A 25477-nucleotide genomic window follows, 5' to 3' on the forward strand; every position below is an offset into this window, starting at 1 on the left:
ATAGTAACGATGAGAGTTTATTCAACTTCAGAATGGTAGAACCACTTTGGAAGAGACTTCGGCTGTTACTACAAAAAGCAAACAGGCAGGTCTCCTGGTCCACGCCCGAGTCCCTACTGGATGGCACTAGGCCTGCGGGAGCCCACAGTGGGCAAGACAGCAGTCGTGGTGGCTTTATGGCTGAAACCCAGACTCAACTGCAGAGCCATCAGAGCAGCAGGAGGAAGCCACGGCTGGAACATTCCTTATACGTGAACAAGAAAAAGCACTACGGCGAGGTCCGCACTGTGGACCACCACAGGCCTGACTCAGAAGAACCCAGACACAAAAGCATACATAATGGATGACTTCATTTATTCAGGATCCAGAACTGGAAACGGGAGCCTGACTGTCACAGACGCCTCACGGTGAGGTCCTTGGGTGGGACGGGGCCTGACTGACTGGGACGGTCCCTGAGAACTTCCCAGGACAGATGGTTGGGTGTTTTTGGGGTTTTTTTGGTCTTTTTTCTTTTTATCAGTACCAGGGATCGAACTCACGACTGCCTGCTTGCAAGGCAGGCACTTATGCTGCTGAGCTAAATCTCCAGCCGTGGTTGGGTGTTCTTGATCTGAGTGCTGTGTACACAGGCGGATGGAAATACAGGACACAGGAAAATACAGCTGGGCATGTGCTTAAGATTTCACTCTAGGGCCGGGGGTATAGCTCGGCCGCCTAAGCAACCACCTGGCGAGCTCAAGGTCCTGAGTCCAATTTCCTGTACCCCCACCCACAAAAAAACGTCACCCTAAGTTGTACTTGGTTAAAAAAAACAAAAAAGAAAGCACCCACCAGTGTGTGACGTCATCAGCCATGAGATTTGGCAAGAGAATCACAAATCATTCCAACTACCCCTTCCCAGCACGGGTCTGGTTCTTGGATTTTCCTTCTGGAACAAGGGCTTGCCAGTCCAAAATTGCAGGTCCCCTCACCCTGCCCCTGGGCCTTGGCATTTCACTGTGTCCCTTGTTCCCCACCGAGGTTGGTCATCGTGTCTCAGCCTCCTGCTGACTCTGTTCACCCCTGGAAAGGCTGGGACCCTGTTTCTGAGCCTGAACCCCAAAGGATTCTTCCCCACCCCACCTCACTCAGTCGCCAGCCCTGCACGCCCCACGAAGCCTCTCCCACTAGCAGCAGGAGATTCCAGGGTGACCGGGTCCTGGTGAATACCTGGGGGTGTTCAGTCTGTCAAACAGCGAACGCTTCTGGCCCCGGTGCTGTGCTGGCCTGGAGACAGCGTCACAAGACCTGAACGGGAGCCACGGCTCAGGGACTATGGGGGACAGGGAGAGCAAACAAGGGGACCGTGGCAGACAGGGTGGTTCCAGAGAGAGAGAGGTGGAAGACTGCCAACCTAGGACTCACCCCTGGCTCTGCTGGCCACTGGCTGGGTAGACAGGACAAGTTACTTAACCTCCGGGCCTGGGACTTCCCATTTGTCAAATGAGAGCCACGATGCCTTCTTCTCCCGCCTGGTGTGAGGGTTTAATGCGATAGATGTCAGCACTGGGCCCAACAGCAGGTGCTGCCTCAACAAAGAACTGCTTTGGAAATGATTCAAGAGAAGCAACAGGCCGGGCGTTTAGCACCGTGGCACGAGCGCCTACCTGGAAAGCTTGAGGTTGTGAGTTTGATCCCCAGCACCTCCCACAAAAAATAGAAGGTGTGGGGACAAGGACCTCCCCTGGGGGCCCCTGGCATCCCAGGGGTGGAAATGCTCAAGGAGGGAGGAGGGACACAGCCTTTCCTCAGTGCCCCTCTTACACACTCCGCTGCATGCTTTCTGCACGTTCCCTAGCCTCAGTTTTCTCATTCATGAAATGGGGTTGCCGTGAGGAATGTATGACCCATCTCTCATAGCAAGAGATCTCAGGTGCCACCAAGCCTTGGTTCCTGTCTTTCCTTTGGTAGTACTGGATCGAACATTTGCCACCTTTGCCATGAGCTACATTTCCAGCCCCTTATTATTTATTTTGAGACAGAGTCTTGCTAAATCCCCAAGTTGCTGAAGCCAGGCTCGAACTTGTGATCCTCCCGCCTCAGCCTCCCCAGAGTGCTGAGATGACAGGCCTGCACCTTTGCACTGCCCAGCACTGATTTCCATGCATGGCCCTGCGTCACCTCAAGGCCCCGCCTCTCTGGGGCCTGGGCCCCCTTTGCACGAAGCCCCTGCCTTGTCACTGGTGTATATGGTGACAGCTGGCACATTCCCGGGGCCCACTGAGCATTTCCAGCCCCTCCCTTCAGTTCTGAGAAGCAGAAAGGACAGATTATAGTCAGCCTGCTTCACAGAGGGGGAAACTCAGGCCCAGAGGGAAAAACCCTGCTCTGTTCAGTGAGAGTCCCAAAGCCGGGACTTCAACCCAGGCCTTCCCTCTGCTGGCTGGGGACTCTGCTCCCTGTCACAGGCCTCCTAGGCGACCTACCTCTGGGACCCCCAGGAGAGCTGTTCAAATGCACACACCTCCAGGTCCTCAAACCAAGAGCAGCAGACCTGACCCTTCAGGGTAGAACCCACAGTTTGAATAAGAGACTTGGTGGGATTTGACCACCTCTGCTTGACACATTGGTCAGGATTTTGGAATCCACTATGCTTTCCTGTCTCTGATCTAGGAGACTTTTCTGTGTCACTCTCTGGAGCTCTGACAAGAAACCCCCAGGAGAAGAAAATTTGAGTCTACCAGCCTGCGTACGACATGGTATTCACTGAGAGCCCACTGCAGCTTCTCAGGGCCAAATAAATATGCTAAGTGCTTCCCGTGTGTCAGAGACAGACTACACACACAGAGCGTATTGAAAGCTCTGATAAGTCCTGCAGAAGACAAACCACGTATCTCAAGTGCCACCCAAAGCTTTCCCAAACCTACTGACCAGAAAACCCTTCCTTCACAGAACACCTCTTAATAAATGAGGTGCCACAGCGTTCTGTACGATGGGTGAAGGAATACTGATCCCACACCCCACACAAAGCTCACGGGTATGGGGCTGTGTCACCTGCCCCTCCCCGGCCCCAGTGGCAGGAAAGCCCTCACTTGTGGGCAGCGTCCCAGGGAGAAACTTTCCAGCCCTCAGCAGGCCTCGAGCCCTGGGACCCTGGAAAGCAAATTCCAACCCGCCCACCACCCACCGCGGCTCCAGAGGACTTTCTCCTGGAACTTCCACGGCCCTGGAATTTCCAGAGCCAGGAAACACAGGTGGGTGGGGAAAATGAAAAACTTTATTAAACCCCTCAGCTTCCCTCCCACCCTGCGTTTAAGAAGACTGATCATCCAGGCTGGGATATTCAGGGTATAAGTTTTACATTTTAAAAACCCACTGCAGTAAGTCACGTTGCCATTCATCCAAATCCCTGAGTGTTCGAGTGTTCGGAACAAGGAAATACAAATTGGGATCTGTGTTTTTGTCTTGCCGTCTATCAGTCATTCAATGAACCCTTACCAGTGTGAAGTACTAAATGTGGTGTTGCAGGTACAGGGAGCTGCCATGCTCAGGCCCTGCACTAGAGAAGCGTACAGTCTAAGGGAGCTGGGATAAGCACGCTGAGGACATGGGGGTGTAGTTCAGTGGCAGAGCATATATGCTTAGGCATCTGGTCCTGAGTTCAATTCCAGCATCAGAAAAAAGTCGGGGGGCTGCTAGGAGACAGACAGGGCTTGCAGCGAGCTAGAGACCCATCTTCTGTCTCTGGTCTCTCCCTACCCCACCATCACGGAACCGTAACTGTAACGCCACCATTTATTGAGCATGTTCTCGGTACCAGCCTTGAACGCAGTGCTGTGTTTATTACAGATTGCCCATAACAGGACTCTGGTTGTTCCCATTTTTCTGATAAGTACATTGAGCCTCAGTAAGGTTCAGTGAGTGTCCCCAGGATGCCCCTCTGCTGTGCGGTCTGCCTCGTTCTGCCACTTTCAGGCCAAGTTCCCTATGGACTTCCACCTGCTGGATGCTGAGGCCACAGGGATTGGGGCTGGGGCTCAGGCAGGGCTTGGGGACACTGTCTCCATGCTGCCCACTGGACCAGATCTTTACAACACGTGGAAGCTGCTCTTCCCCCCCCTCCTGTGACACCTCTCGCCCTCCTGGCTCCTGGGTTGCACGTGTTTATTGATCCTTTTATGCATGTAATGCAGATGGACACTTAATAATTTAGTGCAGTTAACAGTGCTGAAATATTAACAAGCTCTTCTCTTTTAATTAGCTGCTCCAAGAAGGGCGGCTGGGGACTTGGCGGCGGCCCTCCCAGGAAGGTGCTGGCGGGTCCGCCCGGGCCTCCTCCTCCAGGAGACAGGCGAGATGCTCCCAGCCTCTCTGGTGGCCCACGGGCCATCAAGCCTGTGCCTCTAGCAAGAGTCCACCTTGCCCTCCTCCCAGCTGTCTGCAGCAGGTGGCTACAGAGCCCGTCCTCTCTCCCCCGTCACCCACGGGTGGACCAGGTGACTTCCCAGGAGCCCTCTGAGTCTGGGGGAGGCTGTAGTTCTGTACTCAGAAAACCATTTTGAGAAGCACACCTGTCCTCCCAGCCCTAGGGAGGCTGAGGCAGGAGGATCACTGCCAGTTCAAGGCCAACCTGGGCTACACAGTGAGAGTCTGTCTCCAAAAACCACACAAAAAAGGAAAAGAAAACCAGTTTGAAACAGGCTGACCAGGCCTCTAGCACAGGTCACCTTGGCGGGAGATCTGTGGCATGTCTCTCTTCGGTCATTCTCTCTCGGGTCATTAGACCCAAGTACAGGTTGGTCAGGTTCATTTCTTCCCCACTCGCCCTCCCTTCCCTGTCCTCCCGAGGCCCCAGGGGACACACACAATCACCTTTTAATTTGCATTGATTCACTGATTCTTTCTGTAACATTTCCAAGAGCCCCTATTACACCAGACACCTCCTGCCCCCGGGCGCTAGGATGAGGGATCCTAATGAGACTGGGTCCTCCCTGGGGAGCAGCCTCTGCCCGCCCCTGCCACAGGCCACAGCAGAGGCAGCACCCCACCTCCAGCCCTTGTCTTGCTAATGGAAACCAAAACCAAACCCTCATTCTGCGGCCTCCCCCGTGACTGCAGAAGGGCCTGTCCTCCAGCCAAGTACATGTATCTCTGACCCGAGGGTGCGAGGGCCCTGACACGGAACACGGCCAGCAACCGTAGCCAAAGGATCAGCACACAGGCTGTCACCCTGTCACCACGGCGGAGCATAAAAACAAGCTTGCCTCATCGTCAGGCGTGCGGCAGCTGCCGGCAGGGCCTGGTTCTGTTTGCAGATCCCGCAGCTCTGGGAAGGGGCTGACTCTGGAACAGCCCCGCTCTGGGAAAGGGTGTGGGGTGTATCTGCGCCTTGGTCCCTGGGAAGGTCCACGCTCTGCCCCCCACCCTGGCTCACTGCAAGCAGCAGGAGAGAACCAGGGTGGAGGGGTGCGGAATCCCCATTGTGCATCAGCAGGCCTCTCATCTGCATACCTCTGACGGGCTCTCGGGCTGTCCAGATGGCCACCACGGGACACCCTCCAGCGGCGGGGAACCCTGAGGGCGCTGTCTGGTCAGGCGCAGCTGTGCCTGCCTGCAATCCTAGAGGCTGAGGCAAGAGGATTGATTACCAGTTCCGGGTCAGCCTGGATAACAGGCCCCAGGCAAGACCCTGTCTCAGGACCAAATGAGAAGCCATGAAGGTGCAGCAGGGTGGTGAGACCTGCAGTGTCCACGGCCCGAGTTCAAGCCTCCGCAGTGCCAAAGGAGCGGGAGCTGCCTTCTGGTAGACTGTGAGTGCGGTGTCGGGCAGGAGAGAGGCCTCCCCCTCTGCCTTAGTGATCTTGGGGCTGTTTGAACGATCGAGCCTCAGCTTCTTCTGCAAACCGAGGAACTGGCTGGGTTGTACTGGGAGGAATTTCCAGACTGTCGTGAGGATCAAATCAGGTGACACACAGTGGGTACAGTACGTGGTACACACTCAATACCCTTCAGCTTCATTTCCCTTTGGTAACAGAGCCCAGGACAATGACAGGGATGCGGGACTACCACCCCTCAGCACAACCCAGGACCTCAGCCGCTCTGGCCCAGGAACCTGGAGCCAGGGACAGAGGTTAGGATGTCGGCCAGACTCTTGACCCCAGGATACATGCTCAGACTCTGGGTAGGTCCACCGAGAGCCCCTTGGCCCGGGTAACCCTGTTCCTAAGAGCCTGAGGCCTGGTCACCATGGATACACTACCCCCACACGCCCAGTGGCCCCATCTAGGCCTCCAGTCCAGCATGAAGACCTAGGCCAGTCTCAGGCCAGCACTGGCTTGGCTGAAGTAAGAAGTCCCCAAGGCTCCACCGGACCCCAAGCCCAGAGGAGCCAAGGGCTCAAACATGACTCTGCTTGAGCCTCATGAAGCTAAGTCCCACCTGAAGCTTGGGGTCTGGCCCCGGCCTGTGTGTGGGACCGTGGGGATCAATGGATAAGACACTGGCCCTGAGCTCACAGGGGCTTCAGCAGGGCTTGAGCCCTCTGGTAAGAGTGGCAACCAGGCGTGGTGGCTCACCTCTCTAATCCCAGGAGGCTGAGGCAGGAGGATTGTTGCAAATTCAAAACCAGCCTGGGCTACAAAGTGAGTTCACGGCCAGCCTAAACTGCATAGCAAGACCTCGTCTCAAAAATTAAAAATAAAATAGAATAGAACAGGCTGGTGACAGGTGGGTGGGAAACCTTTGCATCTGGTGTGGCAGGAAAGTCACCAATCCCCCATCTCCTTGTATGAAACCGAAGCCAAGGATTAGACTGTGGGCGTCTTTATTAAGCGAGGTGACGTAATCAGAAAGTGCCACGTAGACTGTAAAGTTCTGCCTGATCAGTTCTCCGTGTCGTCAGGTGCTGGAGACCCCAGTGCAGCTCTGGGAAGCGGGAATGGGGAGTTAAGAGGCGCACTGTAACCCAGCTACAAAGCGGACAAGTCCTTGAAAACGACAGAATGCAGCTTGGCCAGGCCACTCGCCCTGCACCAGCACTAACTTCCACGCCCTGGTCCAGCGGAACAAAATGAGAGCCATCAACACGTTCCTTGCCTGTGACCTACTAGGCAATCTCACTTTGGGGGAGGAGGCCCCCAGGACATAACTTAAAAAGGAAAAAGTCATTCACAGGAGGGAATTCATGGCCCAACTATTAAGAGGAGAGGAAATTGGCCGCACCGGCTGCCAGCGGCAGAGAGTTGGTGACCCACACCCGCCGTCGATGCAGGGGGCGCTCCGTGGCCATTAAAAGTGACAGGTTTGAGGGCTCGGTCAATAGCAGGAGACGTGTGCAGGAGATAAAGTCAGTGGAGAAGGCAGAGTGGCCCACTGTTTACTGCTATGTAAAAATATATTGATAGGAATGGGCAGGGAACTCAGAGTGAATGGTTAATGCCTGCCGGTCACCGGGCTGCGTTTTTCCCCCTATGAAGTTGTTTAAGTAGATAATAATATCGCTAACAACACTGAAAGCAAAATCAATCTTGCAGCTGGGAAAGAAGGATGGGCTTTCACCCCAGAAGAGGGGGAGAAGGGGGAAGGTTGGCAGTGCTGCGGGGGGGGGACTCCCTGCTGCAAGGCAGCACCCCAATCCCTCCACTCCAGGCTACTGTGGGACCCCCACGTTGAGCTGACCCCCCGGGAAGCACCGCTGCTGCTGCTGCTGCTGCTGCTGGGGGAGGAGCCAGGGCTGCTGGGACCTCGCCAGGAACAGCTCAAGGCCGCCTCTGCGCTGCACGCTCGAGGTTCAAGCAGGCCAGGCAGGTCAGCAGTGATGCAAGAACCTGGCCAGCAGGACGCTCTTCGCCTGCTGACACCTGGCAACCTACAGTGACTCCTTACACCCCAAGAGCTGCTTCTCACCCCCAAACACCTGTGCAACAGGAACGCACTGTCTTCCTCTCCCCTGTGGTCACCAAACTGGGAGGGCGAGGGCAGCCTGTTCTGCACCAGCAACCAGAGGGTGCCCTGCACACCAAGTGGGGGCCCATTCTGGGTTCAAGACCCAGCTGCGGGTCCTTTCCTCCTTGGAGTCAAAGCTGCTGCTTTCTCAACAGCCTGCAATGCCCACTGTCACCGTGACCTCTCCCCATCTCCTGTTCCGCTGTCATCATCTCCAAGCGGGCCAAACCCTGTCCTACCCCAGGGCCTTTGCACCTGCCATTCGCACTGCCTGGATAGCTCTTGCCCACCCACATTTGCTTCAGCTGTCTCCTAAGAGGCCTTCCCTGACCACCCGCTGTCCTCCATCCTCTATCCCTTCCCCCGTTTTGTGGGTTCTTCAACACCCAGCATATTAAATATTCACTTTCTCTGTGTCCCTTCCAATGTAGATACCCCAGGAGGTGGAGCATGCTAGACCCCTTCCAGGGATGATCAATCCCTCCCACAAAGAGTGAACTCAGGAAACATCAAGTTTGAGAGCAGTTTCCTTAGCATCAGGTATATTTAGAAATCAGGAAATGCAGTACCTACCTTCCTTCTTAAATATTCTCTCATTATTTTTTCCCCTCACAGAAGAGTTTCTCTCCTTTTGTGACTAAAATTTTAGAAACCACCTAAGTGGCATGCACCATAGGATCTGATTATAATGCTGAGCCTCCAAACAACCTGTAAATGATTTGAAACCCAGTAGGCTGGGGGAGAGAAGCCAAGGACTGAAGGGGTGGGGGTGGGGCGGGGGCCTGGCCTGGAGCTCAATCACAGCCAGCGCTGCATTAGGAGGCCCTGGGGGTGAGGGGGTGAGGACCCGGGAGGAGGGAGGGCGGGGTGCAGAGGGAAGGGCGGGCTGGGATGGTCAGGGAGGTGGGCGGCACAAAGGGCTGGGTGCAGAACGCGGTCTCCCCCAGTCTAAGCGGCTAATGGGACACCCTGGCTCCTCCACAGAAGGGCAGAGGGAAGCAGCCGCCCGCCTCCCACCCTCTGCCCGCACCAGGGCTGCCCTCCTTCCCGCTCTCTCTCAATCCTGCGTCAATTTCCTGGACACAGAGCCTCCAGGGGAAACAGCCTCTGTGTCAGCAGGTAGGTGCCAGACCTTTCTAGAAGCAAGGCCTCGCCCGACAGCTCCACCACCTCCCCGCGCACCAGGCCCCGGGCTGAGATCAGCTTTTCACGGGTCCCTCCTCCCGTCTAAGGAAGGTGTCATTGTTAGCGCGGTCTCATGGGTGGGGAAACTGAGGCACGGAGCAAAACCTGCCCCGATTCCACAGGCAGTGTGGAGCTGAGGCAAGCTCAAACCCCGGTTTCCAAGGCTTCCACCCCCACCCTCCAGCCACACCACCTCCTGCGCCCCCCAGCCCCCCACGGCGAGATGCATGATTCCTCAGCTTTGATATATTTAGTTTCACGGTGCTGAAATTAGACCTCGCTGGTGTCATGCAGCCCGGCAAGTCATGTGCCACGGCTGACCTCAGCGCGGAGAGCCAGCTGCTCGCGGCTCCTCGGGTTGTGCCCCTCCCCAGGGCAATGACTTCAGCGCTGGGGGCTGTGCGGGTCACTTGCCACCTTCCCAGAATCCTCCTCTTTGGTTGCCATGGCGCCACCCCTGCCAGGCCTGAGGCCTGATGGGGCGCGAAGGGTTTGAAGGAACCAAAGAATGCTAAGCTATTTATGGGGTTTCCTTGAATAAAGGGGCTGCAGAGCGCAAGGACCCCCAGGCATCAGGGGGCCCCTGGGTCCAATGGAAAAAGCAGCTCTCAGGTAAAGTAGAGGGCAGGACAGGGTGACAAGGCCAGAGCAGCAGGAGGACCTGGTGCTTGACAGCACTGACCACTGACCACAGGGCACTTAGGAAAACAGCAGGCACTTAGGAAACCTCAGCCAGAGTGCTGATTGCTGTAGTGGCTCCAAAGAGACCTCTGGTCAGCCCGGGTGCAGACAGGGACAAAGCGGGGCCTGGAAGACGCACCTGGGCTCCACGCCTCACGTGGGGGCCTTGCAAACCTGCCAGCGCCCTTCTGGGGCTCAACAGCTCTGTCCCTCCATGCCAGGCCCTGCCTCTATCCTGGCACAGGTACAACGGGTGAGCACACGCCTGGCACCAGCCCCAGAGCCCGAGAGAGAGCGGGTGGCTTTGTGTTTGTGAAAAGCAGACCCACAACCGAGCGCTCCAGCCCTGCCGGCCCCACCCTCCAGTCCTCACCCCCCTGGGACCAGGGGGTACCAGCTGCCACCCTGGCTGTCGAGGAGGAACCAGAGGCCAGGCTGGGCCTGGCCCCCCAGCCCCCCACCTTCCTGCCTGGAATACAAATCAGAGGGACGCGCTCCTCTCTGTTTGAACAAATTGCTATGGATTCCTCCCTGTCTCCGGTCAGGGCTCGCGATAGGGGATATTTTCACTTGCCGACTGCTAATAGACTCAGGAGAAGCTGCTGGATCGATTGAGGCCGGGAAAATTAGCCAGGAGCTCCAGGCCAGCCTCGGCCTGCCCCTGCCCCCATGTCGGGCCTTCGGAAAGGGGCAGAGGACAGCCACTGCCACACTGGACATAAGCAAAGGACGGCGAGACTGCAGACCTGTGACCCAGGTGACCAAATCATGGCTGCCAGGGGCTGACTGCTGCGGAGTGGGGCAGAGGTGACCCAAAGAGGCCCCCCGAGGTCTTCAGGGGACCCCACACACAGAAACACACACCCACGCACCTGTGTGCTGCAGCAGAGTATAAATACAAAGACAGCACACACGTGTGGAGCAGGAAGGACAGGGGACTGTATTTCGGCTCCTGTCTCTGTGGAGAGCAGCTGGTTCTGTGCAGTGGTCCACACAAACACACGTGCACGTATGCACACATATGCATGATGAGGCGGAGGCTGCGGCCCACACGTGACCCAGCCAGCTCCCCAGAGAGCCAGGCGGCCATCCAGATGGTGTCTGCGCCTGGGCACAGCAGGGCGCTCTGGCTGGTGCCACCCGAGGCCACAGTGCCAGCGGGTGATGCCAGGGGCCGAGGGGAAGCAGGAGCAGGGCAGAGCTCGCTGCGGTTGCTGACAGGGTCAGCACCGGACAGGGTCAGGTACTCAATCTGGAGAAGGCGGTCTTGCTCCCTGCCTGGCCCGGCCCAGGCCACACACACTGACCCTGCAGTCAGTGACCACCCGGCTGGCCCGGGAGACACACGGGAGGAGGCTGTGCTCACTGCCACTAGGTGGGCCAGAATCTGCAGCCACCATTTCCACCTCTAAGACATCGGTTCCCTCGGACCCTCAGAATTCCAAGCTGGGCGCCCTACTTGCCGTGTGCTCTGAGGACTTTTCTTGGCCTCTCTGAGCCTCAGTTTCCTCTTGTGACGAGGGCTTCGCTCCACCATCTCCTCTGACTCTGTGGCTCTGCCCTCCAACCCCAGCAGCCCCTCTGCTGGGACCCTGGCTCTGGCTTTGAACTGAACCAGCTGCGCCTCTGTGGCAATGCCCAGAGGACACCACAGATGGGGTTTGTCCTCACTGGTCCCGGCCCTGTCCCCTGTAGGTGTAAAGGGCCCAAATCGTAGCAGGGAGTCTCAGAGGGGAGAGGGTTTCAGGCACAGAATCCAGAGGCCCATGAGCAGCTCCTGGGTCTGGGGGGCTGCCGGGGGCAGTTTTCAGCCTGGAATCAGGGCTGAGACCTGTGGCCCTAAAGCCAGGACCAAGAACGAGGCCGGCTCTGGAGGGCATCGGGAAGCCAGGGCCACCGATGTCCCTCTGCCGACAGGGACCAAACTAAGCTCCCCAGTCTAAGTAAAGTTTGACTGTCCACAGCGTCTACTATTACATCTCTCTGTGGCCACACCCAGAGCTCACCCCTGTGTAACACCACACACACACACACACACACCCCAGGTAGCCCGCCGTGTCCCCGCCTCCCCCTTACTCCCCCGGACACTCTGTGCCTGAATCTCAGGATTCAGACCCGACTCATCTAAGAGGGCCCGGATGGCCAGGTCTCCCCAGAGCAGCCCGCAGGGTACAGGGAAGGGGCCCACAACGAGCTCCTCATCTCGAGCTGCCTTGTGCATGTCCCCCGGAACCTGGGTGAGAAGATCTAGCTCTGAGTCCACAGTGTGGCTCTGAAACTCCGCCTGGACACCTGTGATTCCCTGGCAAGCCACCTGCTCGGTCTCTTCTGCCTCAGTCACCTCTTCCACTGATCTGCCTCTGGCCACCAAACTGTCATCTGGCCACACCCTCAAGCCCTCCTTTGTGCCTGCCCAGTCCCTCGGGTCTGGGAGGACATCAAAACTGGGCCTACAAGGCACCACAATTCCACCAAAAGGTAAAGTGACCTGCCCGAGGGCCCCCTGTGTTTGGGGGAGCACAGGAGCCAAACCCAAGTAGTCCAGGCCTCTGACAATGAGCCCACTTCCTACCCCTACCTTCCCAGTACCCCTCTCAGGGGCGGGGAATGCACCTCCATCAAGACTGGGAAAGGCTCAGGTTCAGCCTCAACCTAGGGAGAGGAGATAAAAGCTCCACGGCTGTGGCAAACCGGCAGGGCTGAAAATGTAAGCCGAAGGCATCAAAGGGGGCTTCTGGGACAGTTCTATAAAGGAAAACAACTCAGCTGGTAAGTCACCCTTTGAAATGTTCCTTGTCTCAACCTGCAGTATGTCATGATGGTTGAGCCTCAGCAGCCCTTTTGTGATCTTGAAGCAAAATTCTCCAAGACAGGGTCTCTCAGATTTTGCTGTACCTGGAATCACCTAGGAATTTTTTTTTATGCTGATGGCTGATTCCCGCCCCCAGACATTCTGATTTCATTGTATGAGGTGTAACCTGGGCATTAGGATTTTTTAAACTTTCTAAGATATTTAATACACAGGAAAGTTAGGAAATCATTGCTTAAGGGAGAAGGGCAACAAGATGGGAGGAGCCTGGACAGCTTGCCTCTACATGAAAAAAGTCAGCTGGGGTGTATTTCAGCCCTGAACATCAGAACAGTGGCTCCTGGGGGCGAAGGTCCTCGTACTGCTGTAACTGAGAGCCAACCCATTCCCCACAGCACAGGCTGAGGACAGGCAGCAGCCTGGGAGCCAGCCCCGGCGGGGAGATGCAGGCCCCGGGTGGCACAGAGGGGACCGAGTCTTAATACTGACTCCACCACCTCCCAGACTGTAGGGCCCTGCACAAATCACTCCATCGGAGCCTTGGGAATGACAGCTCCATCGTGACCTGAGGCCGCCTGCTGTCCCTTTTGCAGGTGGCACCACCCCCTCCCGGGCACTGAACTACTTGTGGGAGGCACACTGAACTGCTGTTCTGCACGTAGCTCTGAAATTCATCCTCAAGCAAACAGAGAAGAGAATTAACAAAAATAAAGAGCCTGTTCATAAGGTAACAGAATTGACCTAAGCCATCAACAGAAAGCACCCGTCTGGGGCTGTCTCTGGTCCCAGCCTCTCCAGGTTAGGGAGAAAAGCCAGGTGTGGTGGCTCATGCCTCCAATCCCAGCACTCGAGAGGCTGAGGCAAGAGGGTTGCTGCAAATTCAAGGCCAGCCTGGACTACACAGCAAGATTGTGACTTAAAAATAAAGCACAGGAAGAGCTGTTCCTCTCCTGAGCTACTGGCCTGGACCTTCTGGTTAGCACCATTAGAGTAGAAAGTCTCTGGTCCTAGTTTTAAAAATCCTAAATGGGCTGTTTTTTTGTTTTTTAAGACCCCAGGGTGGGTCTGAGTGTGGCGGAGTGTAAGCTGGGCAGTGACCCGGAAAACCTAGACATGCCCCCGGAGAGGAGGATGTGTGTTTTAGCCTGCCTCCTTCCGATCTGTCGACACCAGCTGTGTGCCCAGACTGACTGGAGAGCTCTTCCTACCACAGCTGCCTCGGCAGCCACCTGCAGAGCGCCAGGGCGGAGCCTCAGGGCTGGGAAAATCTGCCAGGTGGCTGTGACAGCAGGTGGCAGCTGTGGGGCTGAGAACCACTTCTCCGTCTCCAGGGAATAGGAGCACCCTGACTGAGTTTCAGGGACAGGAAAGCATCCGAGACAGACCTGTGGTGATGTCTTCACGGCTGGCCAAGGGATGCCCCCAGGCCCCCTGGCAGGGGTCACCCACCAGCTAGACGCAGTGCTCGTGCAAGAGAAGCTGTCACCCGGCCTCCCCCGCCTGTCACCATTCTCAAAAGCGCAGCCTGCTCCTCTTGCTTCCAAGGCCACCCACACCAGGGCTCCCTGCCATCTGCCTGCCACCCCCTCTGCTCTCGTGAACCAGCGTCCCCACAGTCCACCTTAAGTGTCGTCTGGCATTTGCAGGCTTCCCAGTAACCCTAAGAGGCAGGTATGCCTGAACCCGCCTTCAGGATAGGGAAACTGAGGCACAGAGGTACGGCCCCGTCTGCAGCTGTCCACTGGCCCTGGTTGTGCAAACGGGCGATCCACAGGCCAGCTGCTGGACATCACCTGGGATCTCGTGAGAGTTAAGAATACCAGCACAGCCTCTGCCCTAGTGCATTTTCACGAAATCCACACAGAGCCCTGGGGACCGGAAGTCTGAGTGCCCCCCTCCCTGCTACCTGCCGCCTCAGCCTCGGCCCGTCCTGTCCTCCCGAAGACTCCTCCCTGACTTTTGGGTCTCCGTCCCCCCTGCAGGCTCCTCCAACCTCCATCTCCTCTTTCTCCTCCCACCCCCTAAATACTACTGGTGCACCCCAGGGCTCTGGCCCCTCCTGGGTCTCCCTCGGCTCCTGCCATGGCTCCAGCCCGCATTCTGCTGTGGACGTGGTCCAGATGTGCACACAGCCCCTGCAGAGTCCATCTCTCGCCTGACCCTAACCCGAGACTCATCCACCTGACCCGCCAGCCCACACTGCTGCAAAAACCGAGCTCCCAGTCTGTGCTGTGTGCAGGCTCGTGCTCAGGGCCGCCAGTCCCCATCCCATGGCAGGTGTGACTGAAGGAGGGGCCACCACCTAAGGAGCAGATGTCGCTTCTCATAGCCCGAGCAGGGCAGAGATGGGATTCGGACTCCAAGGCCAGGTCCTTACCTCCTACACCTCACCACCCAGGCTGCCTGGCTTCTGGAGGCTTTGGGGTCTCCTGTGACCCTCCGTGTGTCTGGTCCCCAGGGCCGCCCTCACGGGAGCTCCCATCTCACTCACAATAAAATCCAAAGTCCTTAGCGAGCCTTCAAGACCCCGAACCACTGGCCCTCCAAACCCTCCCCCCTGCTCCCTGGCCCTCTTCCCCTTACTCACTCTGGCTCTGGCCACAATGAGCTCCTGGCTGTCACCCTGCAGGCGAGGCCAGGCATGCTCCTGCCCCAGGGCCTTTCCACTGACTCTCCTGTCTGCAACACAGTCCCCCAGAGACCCGCCAGGCTGCTTCCCTCAGCATCTGGCAGCCTCAAAGAGACCCCCAGACCACCGCAGGTGACCTTGGACCACAACATTCTTTGTCACCTTCAACGCTATCTGTTTCTCCATAACACTCATGGCCGAAAGATGTCCTGTCTTCTTGTTACTGCTGCTCTTGTCCCCATCTGAACGTCCTGGCTCCAGGACAGCAAAACACACGCTTTTCTCACCAGCTCTCTCAAGTGGCTCAAACAGAGGCGCTGTTTGTGGAGTGACTATCGCTGTTTGTGGAGTGACTATGGTTTTTACACCCACTCCCTCCTGAGCCTTCTCACAGCCACTAACGACCAGTCAAGCACTCACTGTAAGTGCTCCACACTCGCAGGGCCTCCTGGGCGTCCCCCTGCCGAGCCTCCTCCAACCCACAGCCCTGTGGCTGCCCGGCCCGGAACTCGGAACCGTGCTCCACCTGACGGCTTCTTCCGGGCCCAGAATTCCAGCCCCAAACCCCCGTGAGCATGTGCTTTGCAATCAGCTGCCCAGGCTCAAGTCCAGTTCTGCCTCCTGCGCAAGTGACCTCACGAGTCCCAGCCCTCAGTTTACTCAGGGGTAAAATGGAATTTAATGCCCGGATTACTATTAATATTCCTTTTCTTTTCCAACTTCAACTGCCCTGATTCTCTTTGGCCCGAAGGTACCACTCTGTCCCCACACATGTGAGGGTCTTCAGCCCCCCTACCTGGGATGCCCTTTGTGCCTGCTGTCAGGGCCAGCAATTCAAATACTGCTTCTGCCACCAGGCCTGGGAGGCGACTTCTTCATCCCTCCACACCCCTGCCCTTTATCTGCCCTCGCCACGCAGCATCTATCGAGCTCTCTCGGGAACCAGCATCTCTCCTCCTCCGTCCCCAGCACCGTGCCCAGGGCTGGGTCTGACTCAGGGCAGGGACTCTGGAAACAGTAAATGAATGGTGAACGACAGACACACCCACGGCTTGCTCTCCTTCCCCCTAAATCAGAAGCCCCATTAGGATCAAGTCCTGGGGCCACTGTGACCAGGGCACTTAAGTTCTGGGGGCCACACTTTCCCCATCTGTTAAATGGGGACAATAGGATCTACCTCCTGGGCTGACCTCTCAGGATGTCACAGGAGTCAAAGACAGGAGAGGCATAAAAATGCTTGGGAGGACAGTGGTAAGGGATTATTGTCAGAACCAACAAAAATCCCCACACGGTTCATTCCTGCAAAAAGACCCGGACAGGGCTTCCCAAAGCTATGGCACTGTTTCATGAACTTTACTTCATCCTACTTTTTGGTATCACTGGATTGTTTTGCAAAAGTGTATGCTATTCAGACTTAGGAATTCATGGGGGGGGGGGGGGCAAAAAAAAGATTCATTCATTTGAGCTGCGCACGGCCTTACCAAGATTCCCTGACACCCTGAGTGCCACTGGGGATCCCTGGAGCCAGCACTGCCGATGGCAGGCACAAGCCTGCACAGCAGTCTTCTGACCGTGGGAAGCGGTGCTGTGGCCCGGCTTTGTAAGAGGTAACCCTGCAAGGGCACAGAAGCCCTGCACACTGAGCAGAGCTGGACCCCCCCACACACACTACCCACCTCTCCCCTTGCCTTTGGAAGACTTGGACCTCTCAGGAAGTGCAGCTCTGACCATGTGCAGTGCCCTGGAACACTACGATGGATACACAGCAGCTGGGGTAAGACTGAAGCGCCAGAACCCCCAAGGAGGCCCCTGCAGCCCCAGTCTCGGGAATGGGAGTGACCTGCCTACCTAAAGGGAGGCCCACCGAATCCCGGAAAGGCCAGCAGCAATGTGGTGGCCAAGCCCGCCCCCTGCTGGCTAGGTCTGGAGCAGCAGCGCCAGCCACTCAGGGCAGGGTTTCTAGGCAGCTACAAGCCCCCCCACCCCCAGACCTCCAGGCCCAAGCCCTGCTCAGGCCCAGATGCCCAGAGGCAGGGATGGTGTCAGACCCAGGTCTGGTGGGCCCAAATGTCCATCTCCTATGTCTGCAGCCTTCACTGGGTGGGGCATCTCCTGGGTGTTTCCTGATAGTAGCTACAAGGAGAGGAGAGCCAGGAGTGTGCAGGGAAGGAGGCCAAAGGGGTGGGGTGGGGCGGCTCTGCATTCCTGCTCTGGCCAGCTCCTCCCAGGCCTATCCTTGCCTCCTGGGCAGCCAGGAGAAACCAAGGCTGCTACCACTGCCCGGATTTCCACTCCCGCCCCCAGGTATTGATTTCCTGCATCATTCATTTGCCAGGCCTTGGCGGCTGTGATTAGCTCCCTCCATTCTCCCCACGGAGCCCCCGCCCGGCCCTCTATGTTCCAGCAAAGCAGAGCTAATACGAGGCTCTAAATGAGCCTTTGCCACCCTGGCCCCAGCAGCTCACAGCCGGGCTTGGCCAATTACAAGCAGGCCCTTGAACAGCCCAGCCTGGGCCCTCGAGGGGGCTCTCCTGCTGATAAAAACCCATGCAAACCCATCTTCCCCTCCCTGGAGTCGCCCCTAACCCATTGATGCCCGGCCTGAAGTCCCAGGGGACATCCTAGAGATCTTGGACCCTGGGGGTCTGTCTCTCTGTCCTCACAGCATGAGCCTGGCAGCCTCGGGGCTGGCTCAGGAGCTGGCACCAATTTAGGGATGTGCACAATGCTGGCAAAGCAAACGAAATAGCCTGGATTTGTGGGCACGGAGCTGTTCCTGTCCCTGCCTCGTGCAGTATCTACGGTGGGAAGAAGGATGGAATCAAAGCAGGAGGCGACATCTGGGAAACCCAGAGCCTTCTGCTGCCGTCGGGGACCAACCGTGGATGCAGTGCCTTCTCCAGGGAAGACCCAGAAGTGAACAGCCAGAGTCAAGGCAGCGGGAGAATTGCTAGTGGAAAATCCCAAGTGCCCAGATCAACACCCCAAAGATGAGACGACACTGGGAGAGGAGACTTCCTGAAACTCCTTCCCTCCGCTCCCCAGGAGGGGAAAAAACCTGACTTGGTGATAATTCTGTAAGCTATGTTGCTCTTGTCAAATTATTCAACATCTGTCTTCATGTTCCCACAAAAATTAGCATAGGATAGTAGTTTCTGATGACACCTTTGGTGAAATATTTTGACTTCCACCAGTAAGTTGCAAACAACCTGTCTTAAGGATAATGTCAATTCCCACCCCTGCATATTAAATAATCCAGTGGTCTGCTGGGTTTTTGTAAGGGAGAGGAATCCCTTCCACCCGGCCCTGGCTGGAGATTTGACTGCGTTGAGAGGAGCAGAAGACGCAGGCCAAAAGTGTGGGTGTTCTCAGCACTCAGGGTACTGTTCCTCCATCTCCCGGCTCCTGTCTTGCCCCAGAGCAAGGCCTCTGAGCCCAGCCCAGCACCCTGGCCTGTCTGAAAGCAGATTACAGGATCTACCCGGAGGACAGCAAACTGGGCCAGGAGACTGGGAAGCGAGGAGGGAGGGGGATCGGCTCCAAACAGACCATCTGGTCCGGCTCTGGGCTGCTGTAGCATCTGTGCCCCAAAGAAAAGAGAAGCCACCTGGCCCCACTGAGCCTCCCTAGCCCTGCTGCACACAGCAGCACTTGGAGCAGGCGCGGACCACGGTAAAAGCTGGGCCTAGGGCTCCAGGCGCCTGCTCCCACAGGCCAGGCCAGCTGCTGCCCAGTTTGCCCGGCATCCTCCTTCCTCTCTTCAGTTCGGGTTCCTTACGTCAGTTAGGTTACTGCCTTCCCCAGCACCACCGGCCAAGGGGCCAGGGGGCAGAGTCTGGGCTCATGGTTTTTCACCTGTGCCTTGAGCACAATGTACTGCCACCCTCCCCACGGCCAGGGTCACAGCCTCCCAGCCTCCCCTCCCGAGGACTCCACTCGCAGAAACCCTTCCACGGAGCTCCCTGCCCTGCTGGAAACCAAGCTCTAGACAGACTTCTTGGGGAGAAAGAATTCCAAGAGGTGCTCAGCCTCCCCAAGAATGGCCCTTACTCACTCCACAAACTGCTGTGCTCCCGGGGTGTGCCAGGCACCATGTGGGGGACTTTCCGCAGCAGGCACAGGGACCTGAGTGGTTACCTCTGTCCCCCACCCACTGTCCTCACTCTTTCCCGGCGCTTCATCTTCAGTTGGATGGGAACAGAAGAGTAAACCCCATCTCCCCATCCTACTTCTTAGACCAGCCCCAGCCTACAGGGGTGCCCGAGTCCCTGTACCTGCCCAGTAATCTTGCATAGGGAAGAACTCAGCAGCCTTGCGTGGTTCTCCTGCTCCTGTTAGATCTTTCCCTCCCCTTACACCTCAGGAAGACTGCACCTCAAAATTCTCTGTTCTCCCCAGGAGCCAAACTCTCCAAGGGGAGGTGGAGAGGATGTCACCCAGAAAGCCAAGGTTGTCCTGGTGCACCCAGCCTGCTTTGATTTGTACTGAGTGACAACAGCTGGCATTGGGCCCACGAAGGGGGAGACAGAGACCTATGAGTCCACAAAGACTTTCATTTTGCAGAGCCTGCCCTTGTCCTCTGATGCCACCCTCACTGCTGGGGGCTTCCCAGACCAAGCCCCAAGCAGCCCTGGAGAAGGCTGCAGAAGCTGGAGGGTTGGGGAGGCTTGACCACTGAGCCGGGCTGGAAGACCGGCACAAGGGCACATTGAGGGAGGACACAAGGGTGAGGGTACCCTGAGCCCCTGAGGAAGCACCAGGCTCAGGAGTGTCCCTCTTGGGGCACCCCAAGGAGGCAGCAGAGCTGGAGGGACTCCTTGGGGAAAAAGAAGGAAGAGGAATCCCCAGGTCGCAGGTGTCTTCTTCTGTCCTAAGGAACCAAAGCCCCCAGCAGACTCCAGGGCCTCCTCCCCACAGCCCAGCCTCTCCGGGTGCCTGCAGCGCCCCTCCTCCTCCTGCCTCTTCTGGCCTCTGTGAGGGGCCAGGCTGCGAGATACACAAACTAATTAAGAAGCAGAGTTTGGCCACATGCCTGGGCCCGCCTCACTAGGGAATTCAGCCTAAGCCAGCTAGCTGTGTAAGGCCAGAGGCAGGCCACCTCCCAGACCCCCACTCCAAGACACCCACTCCTCTTGCCGCGCACAGAAAGACAGATCAGGACCCCTCCAGAATGAAGCATTTAGCACCTGAAGCTGGCAGCCAGGGGACACTGCCTCTGCCACCCTACACAACCCAGGACAAACTCTCTCCCGGTCTAAAGCGGAATAATGAGACCCTCAGCCAGAAGGAATGAGAATCTTGCCCACCTCGTCACACATTAAAAAGGGGTCTACAGAGCCCTCCCCGCAGAAGGGAGCGGCAGAGGAAGGGCCATGGGCCCTGCAGACCGCTTGGGTCACAGCACGGTGGGAGGGGTGAGCCGGGGTGACCGTGAACGGCTGACGCCTGCTATTGGGGCCTTCCCGGGGAAAACGCACGGGGTGGAATGGAGAAGGGGCCGAAGCTCTGCGTGGGGCGCTGGAGCAAAGCCGCGCGGCAGGAGGCAGAGTTTGGCCACGTAGCCCGATGGGTGCGTGCAGTGTTTGCGTTTGCTGGGGACACAGGCTGGATGTGTCTGTGTGAGCAGGCAGGGAGAAAGAAGGTGGGGCTGGGCGGCCAGCGACGGGAAGAACCGGCTCGGGAGAAGTCTGAAAGGGGGTTCGGCGGACGGGGGGTCCCCGAATCCACTCCTCCTATCAAGGAGCGAACGGGGACAGCGAAGCCGCAGCGCCCGCGGGCGGAAGGCGAGCCCGGCGCCAGCCCGGTAAGCAGCTCGCCGGCAGCCGCGCGCAACTCGGGATCGCGCTGCGCTCGCTTCCCATCCGGAAGCCGAGCCAGAGGACGCCGTTTCCGAGTAAGTAGCTGCTCCAACCCGGTGCGTGGGGTCTCTGAGCCACTGGGGTCCAAGTCACTCCTGCACCTGGCAGGATTTGGGAAAACGGTACCTCCCCCTGACACCCCCAGCTTCATGCCAGACCCTATTCGCCGAAGCCACTAGCCTGGTCCCCTCGCGCCGCGGAGAGGGCGGGACGCGGTATCCACTCGGGAGTCCGAGCCGAGGTCTCCTCCAAGCCCCAGCAGTACGCACTTTGCGCCTCTTGCAAAGTTTCCGCGCGGGGCTAAGCTAGCGTGGAGTGGGACGCAGGCTCTTACCGTAGACTCCTTGTCCCCGGCAGTGGAAGGGGATCAGCGCCAGGAGTAGCAGGCAGGTCACCTCCATCTTCACGGCCGGTGCTTCATCCCCGCGAGGCGGCGCAGCCCGAGACGCGGCAGGGGCGCATCCGCCGGGGACCCGCGACGCCCCCTGTGTCTCCTTGTTCCCCTGAGAGGCGACGGAGACCAGGAGATTGAGGAGGCGGAGGCGGCGACCGGGTTTCTCCTCCGGCAGGGCTGCTGCCCGCGCGGGGACGCAGGGGGCGCTGGCCCGGCCCCGAGTGCCGCCAAGCGCCCGGCGCTGCAGCCAGCGCCCCGGCGCGAGGAGCCTGGTCACCTCGCCGTCCCCAGGCTGGCCGCTGGGGTTGCTGGGCGCCGGGGACCTCTCCGCTGCTGCAGCGGCGCTTCAGTCCAACAGGCCACCGACGACTGACAAACTTGTCTCCCCGCCCAGGGGACGCCCTTCCACCGAGCGGGGGCGCGGAGGCCGGGACTCGGCCGGGGTTAATCCGTTGTCTCCAGTCCTGCGCGTGACGCTGAGGGCTGGGCGGCCCGACCCAAGGGGGCCCGCGCTGGGCACCCTCCCGGCAGCCACGGAGCCCCAGCGCCGGGCCTCCCGAGCCTGGCAGCAGCGCGGGCTGGGCTCGGCAGCTGGGCGAGCGCCACCAGCGCCCGGGTCGGCGAAGTTAGCTGAGCCACCGAGGAACCCGGAGGGGAAATCGCGCCCCGGCGTTCCCGCGGGAATCTACAGAGCAATTCCAGGCACAAGCGACCCCAGACAGCCAGGGAAGGAGGAAAGTTTGAGTCGTTTGAAAGACTGTCGCGCTCTCGCCGAGACTGGGGCTGCAGCGCGGGCGCCGCCAGCCGCCTCCGCTGCCTCGCCGCGCTCGGCTCCCGCCGTCTGGCCGCGGCCGCCGCGCTCCCCGGCTCCGCGCTCTCCGGAGAGCTGGGCTGCGCCGCGCCCCAACTTGGTCGTCCCCGCCCCCGCCCCGCGGGCTCGGCCGGCGGGGGCCCCGAGCGGGCGGGCGGGGCCGAGCCAGGCTCCGGGGCGCGGCGGCCGCTCGGCTCAGGGCCGCGGGAGCGCTCCGCTCGCTCGGCAACTTGGGCTCCGCTGTGCTGCCTTTGCGCCCCTCGGAGCTTTTCATTCCGCGCTCCCCCCGCCTCCCTCCTGCTCCCCCGCCCTCTTCCCTCCTCCCTCCTCCCTCCTCCCCGTTCGGTCTCTCGCTCTCCCACCCTTTGTCGCTCGCTCTCGGGTTTGATTCCCCTCCAGTTAAAAAAAGGAGCCAATTAAAGGCAGCCCAGCTCGCCCGGCCCAGCCTCTGTCCAATTTCCTCGCCTCCCCCAGGACCAATTAGAGAAAACAAAACAGGGCTAGGGGAAGCGCTCTCTCCCGCTCAATCGCCCCTCCCCTCCCCCACCCTTCCTTCTCCCCTCTCCCCGCCCCCCCAGGCCCCCAGCAGGAAAATGTCAGAAAGCAGAAATGGATCCATCTATCCCAAGGACAGCGGCAGAGAGACGCGGGTCTCGGCGCGGGCTCTGGAGCCGCGCGCTCGCCCGCTCGCTCTCCGCCGCCCTTGCACGCCCAGCCTGGCTGCCCGAGCCGGGGTGCAGCACGACCGCCCGCTCCGGAGCCCCGCGCCTGCAGGACACTGTACACTTCGTCAGTGTTTTTGCACTTTATGGAGATGGGACCGGAGTGCGGAGCCGAGGCCGAGGCCGGGGCGTCTGCGGCTCCTGGGGAGCGGCGGGCGGGAGATCCAGCCGCCCGCCGCGGGGCTGCCGGACTGTGTGCTCGGCTCCGGAGTCCTCCACCCCACCCACCCCGCCCGCCGAGTGCTCGCCCCTTCCCCGGTCGCTTCGGCCTCCCCGCGGGTCGCACGCCGGGGCCATGGCCAGAGAGGGCGCACTTAGATCTATGCCCTTGCCGCGGCCCACAGGTTGCCAACAGGTTTGCCCGCAGCAGCCCTCTCCCGGCGCCTCCCCGGCCACACGGTGGCCTTCTCTGCGCGCCCCACTCCCCAGCCTGCCTCCCCAGGACCGCAGACGGCCCCGGGCCCCAGGGGCGCACGCCCTTCTGCAGCCGAGCTGGGCCCCGCTCCGGCCGCCCGCGCGAATCCGGCGCTCCGGGTCTCGGCTCCCCCGGCCGGCCCTCGCGAAGCCGCGGTGGGGACCGCGCAGCTCCGGAACGCCGCGGGGAGGGGCGCGGGCTGGGGCGCGAGGCGGGCTCCCCTGGCCTCCGATGGCGCCCCGACCCGGGTCCCGCTCATCTCACCTGCTCCGCCTGTCGCCGTTATTTATCTCGGCGTGTGCGCGGGATTGTGCTGGCGCGGGCCCGGGCGAGCGCGGCAGCCGTGAGAAGCCGGGAGGCTGCCGTTCACCCGCCCACCCCCATCGCCCGGCGGAACTGCCCGGGATCCTGGCTGCGTCGGTTCTCAAACTCAAAAGAGCTGTACCCCCCACCCACCCAAAGTTAATTTTTCTGCCAGCAAAAATGAACTTAAAATAACAATAATAAACTGCACCTTCCGAGGCCCATTTCCTGCTGGGCCCCTCCCCTGACCCCCTTCCCCAGGAAGGCGGGAGCTAGGGGCCCGGCCTGGTGGTGTGGGGGGGGGCGCCACCAGCAGACACCTCTGCTGGTCCCTGCCCATCGCAGGCAGTCCCGGAACCCCGGAAGACTCTTCTCCCCGCTGCCCACACTTGCTTGTGCGGCGTCCTCCCCTCCCCCTTCCTCTCCCTGTCCAGTAAGTCCAACGCCGAGTAAGGGACCCAACCCCAACTTTGCGCTGCGCTCCCAGCTAAACGAATTAATGAGAGCTGCTCATCATAGGCCGGTTGCCACAGATCCTAGACACCCCCACTATTGACATCCTTTTCATTCTCCACCTCCCGTTGCCCCAAATCGGGGAAACATCATTTATGCTTCACAGAAATGCAAAGCTCTCTGCTTCTTCCCACCTGGTCTCAGGAGGAAGCGGTACCCATTGAGGGTGGCTCCATTCATTGTCATCCTCCCCTTACTGGAAGCATTCTAGAAACCCCACCTCCCCCAGGCAGCTGCAGGGATGCTGTGGTGATTCCGGCTCTTCCTGGCTTTTGGTTCTGAGCTGATGAGTATGTCCTGGGAAGCTGCCGCCTTCTTTTCCAATTAGCTGTTGCAGCCCCAGCCTAGTGGTGAAATGCTCCTCTTTGGCTTTGAATTGACTAAGTGACAGAGACCCCCCCCCCATCCCCACCACCTGCTCAGCCTGATGGCTTTGGAGTTTGTCCTGTGTGGACACAGACAAGGAGGGTCGGGGAGGGAGGGGAGCCGAGGTTCGGACGGGAGCCTGGCTGGGGGTGAACATTTGCTGTCACTAATCCACTTGTGAATACTCCACAGCTAATTCTATGCAGTGTAAATACCTCGACAGCCTGTGTGTGTGTGTGTGTGTGTGTGTGTGTGCACACACGTGCCTGTACATTGAGTCACTTTCTTCCTCACGTGTGCCCTACCTGCTGCCCGGTGTCTGACAGTGGCAGGCCACCACCCCCGAGGAGACAAAGCGCACCAGCCTCGGGACCACCAGCCAGTTGTAACTGTCCCAGGCCTCAGTTTCCCTTTATGTCAGCAGTAGGATCCCAGCCTCACGGAATGGCGGAGAGCAGTAAGGAAGGTAGTAGCTGAAGACACAGGCCGGGCCCTGTTACATGTGTTAACCCTTTCATTCTCCTGACTCTGCAGCTGCTGGGAGGCCACCCGGGCCGGGCCTTGGCAGCCAACTGCTCCCAAGGAAGGGCTGTGAGGCCCTCTCAGGGAGCGAGTCTGGTTCTTGTCATGCTCAGCACTACATGAGGTTAGGACTGAGAGGGCATGAGACATAGACCCCAAGGCTGAGGAACCACCAACCCGGGGCCTAGGGTTAGACAAGAGCCAGCTGCCTGCAGACAGAAGAGCCCCGTGTTTTGGCTCACAGGAAGCTCAGGGCTTGGGCCCCAGGGAACCTGAGGAGCTGTGTGACAGGCCAGAGTGGCTGGAGGCCCAGGCCGCAGTCACACAGGGCAGCGGCAGGCTTGGT

The 25477-nt window shown here is 59.0% G+C and overlaps 1 protein-coding gene across 2 annotated transcripts in view; it reads right to left on the reverse strand.

Annotated features, from left to right (window-relative positions):
- Positions 1-23833, reverse strand: part of Mdga1 (MAM domain containing glycosylphosphatidylinositol anchor 1) — a 48734-nt gene extending 24901 nt beyond the window's left edge. Inside the window, exon 1 of one of the 2 annotated variants that reach the window (XM_063238968.1) lies at positions 23692-23833. Coding sequence is in view for 1 of the 2 variants with exons in the window: in XM_003473887.5 (XP_003473935.3) it covers positions 21420-21486 (67 nt within the window). In the remaining variant the exon portion in view is untranslated. Of the gene's footprint in view, positions 1-21419; positions 21602-23691 lie in introns of those variants that run through there. The other variant, XM_003473887.5, reaches the window with a different exon arrangement.
- Between the last annotated feature and the right edge of the window lie 1644 nt (positions 23834-25477).

The sequence above is a fragment of the Cavia porcellus genome, unplaced genomic scaffold (assembly GCF_034190915.1).
Source record: "Cavia porcellus strain 051 isolate PalLab524CR breed Dunkin Hartley unplaced genomic scaffold, mCavPor4.1 scaffold_28, whole genome shotgun sequence".
Classification (NCBI taxonomy): domain Eukaryota; kingdom Metazoa; phylum Chordata; class Mammalia; order Rodentia; family Caviidae; genus Cavia; species Cavia porcellus.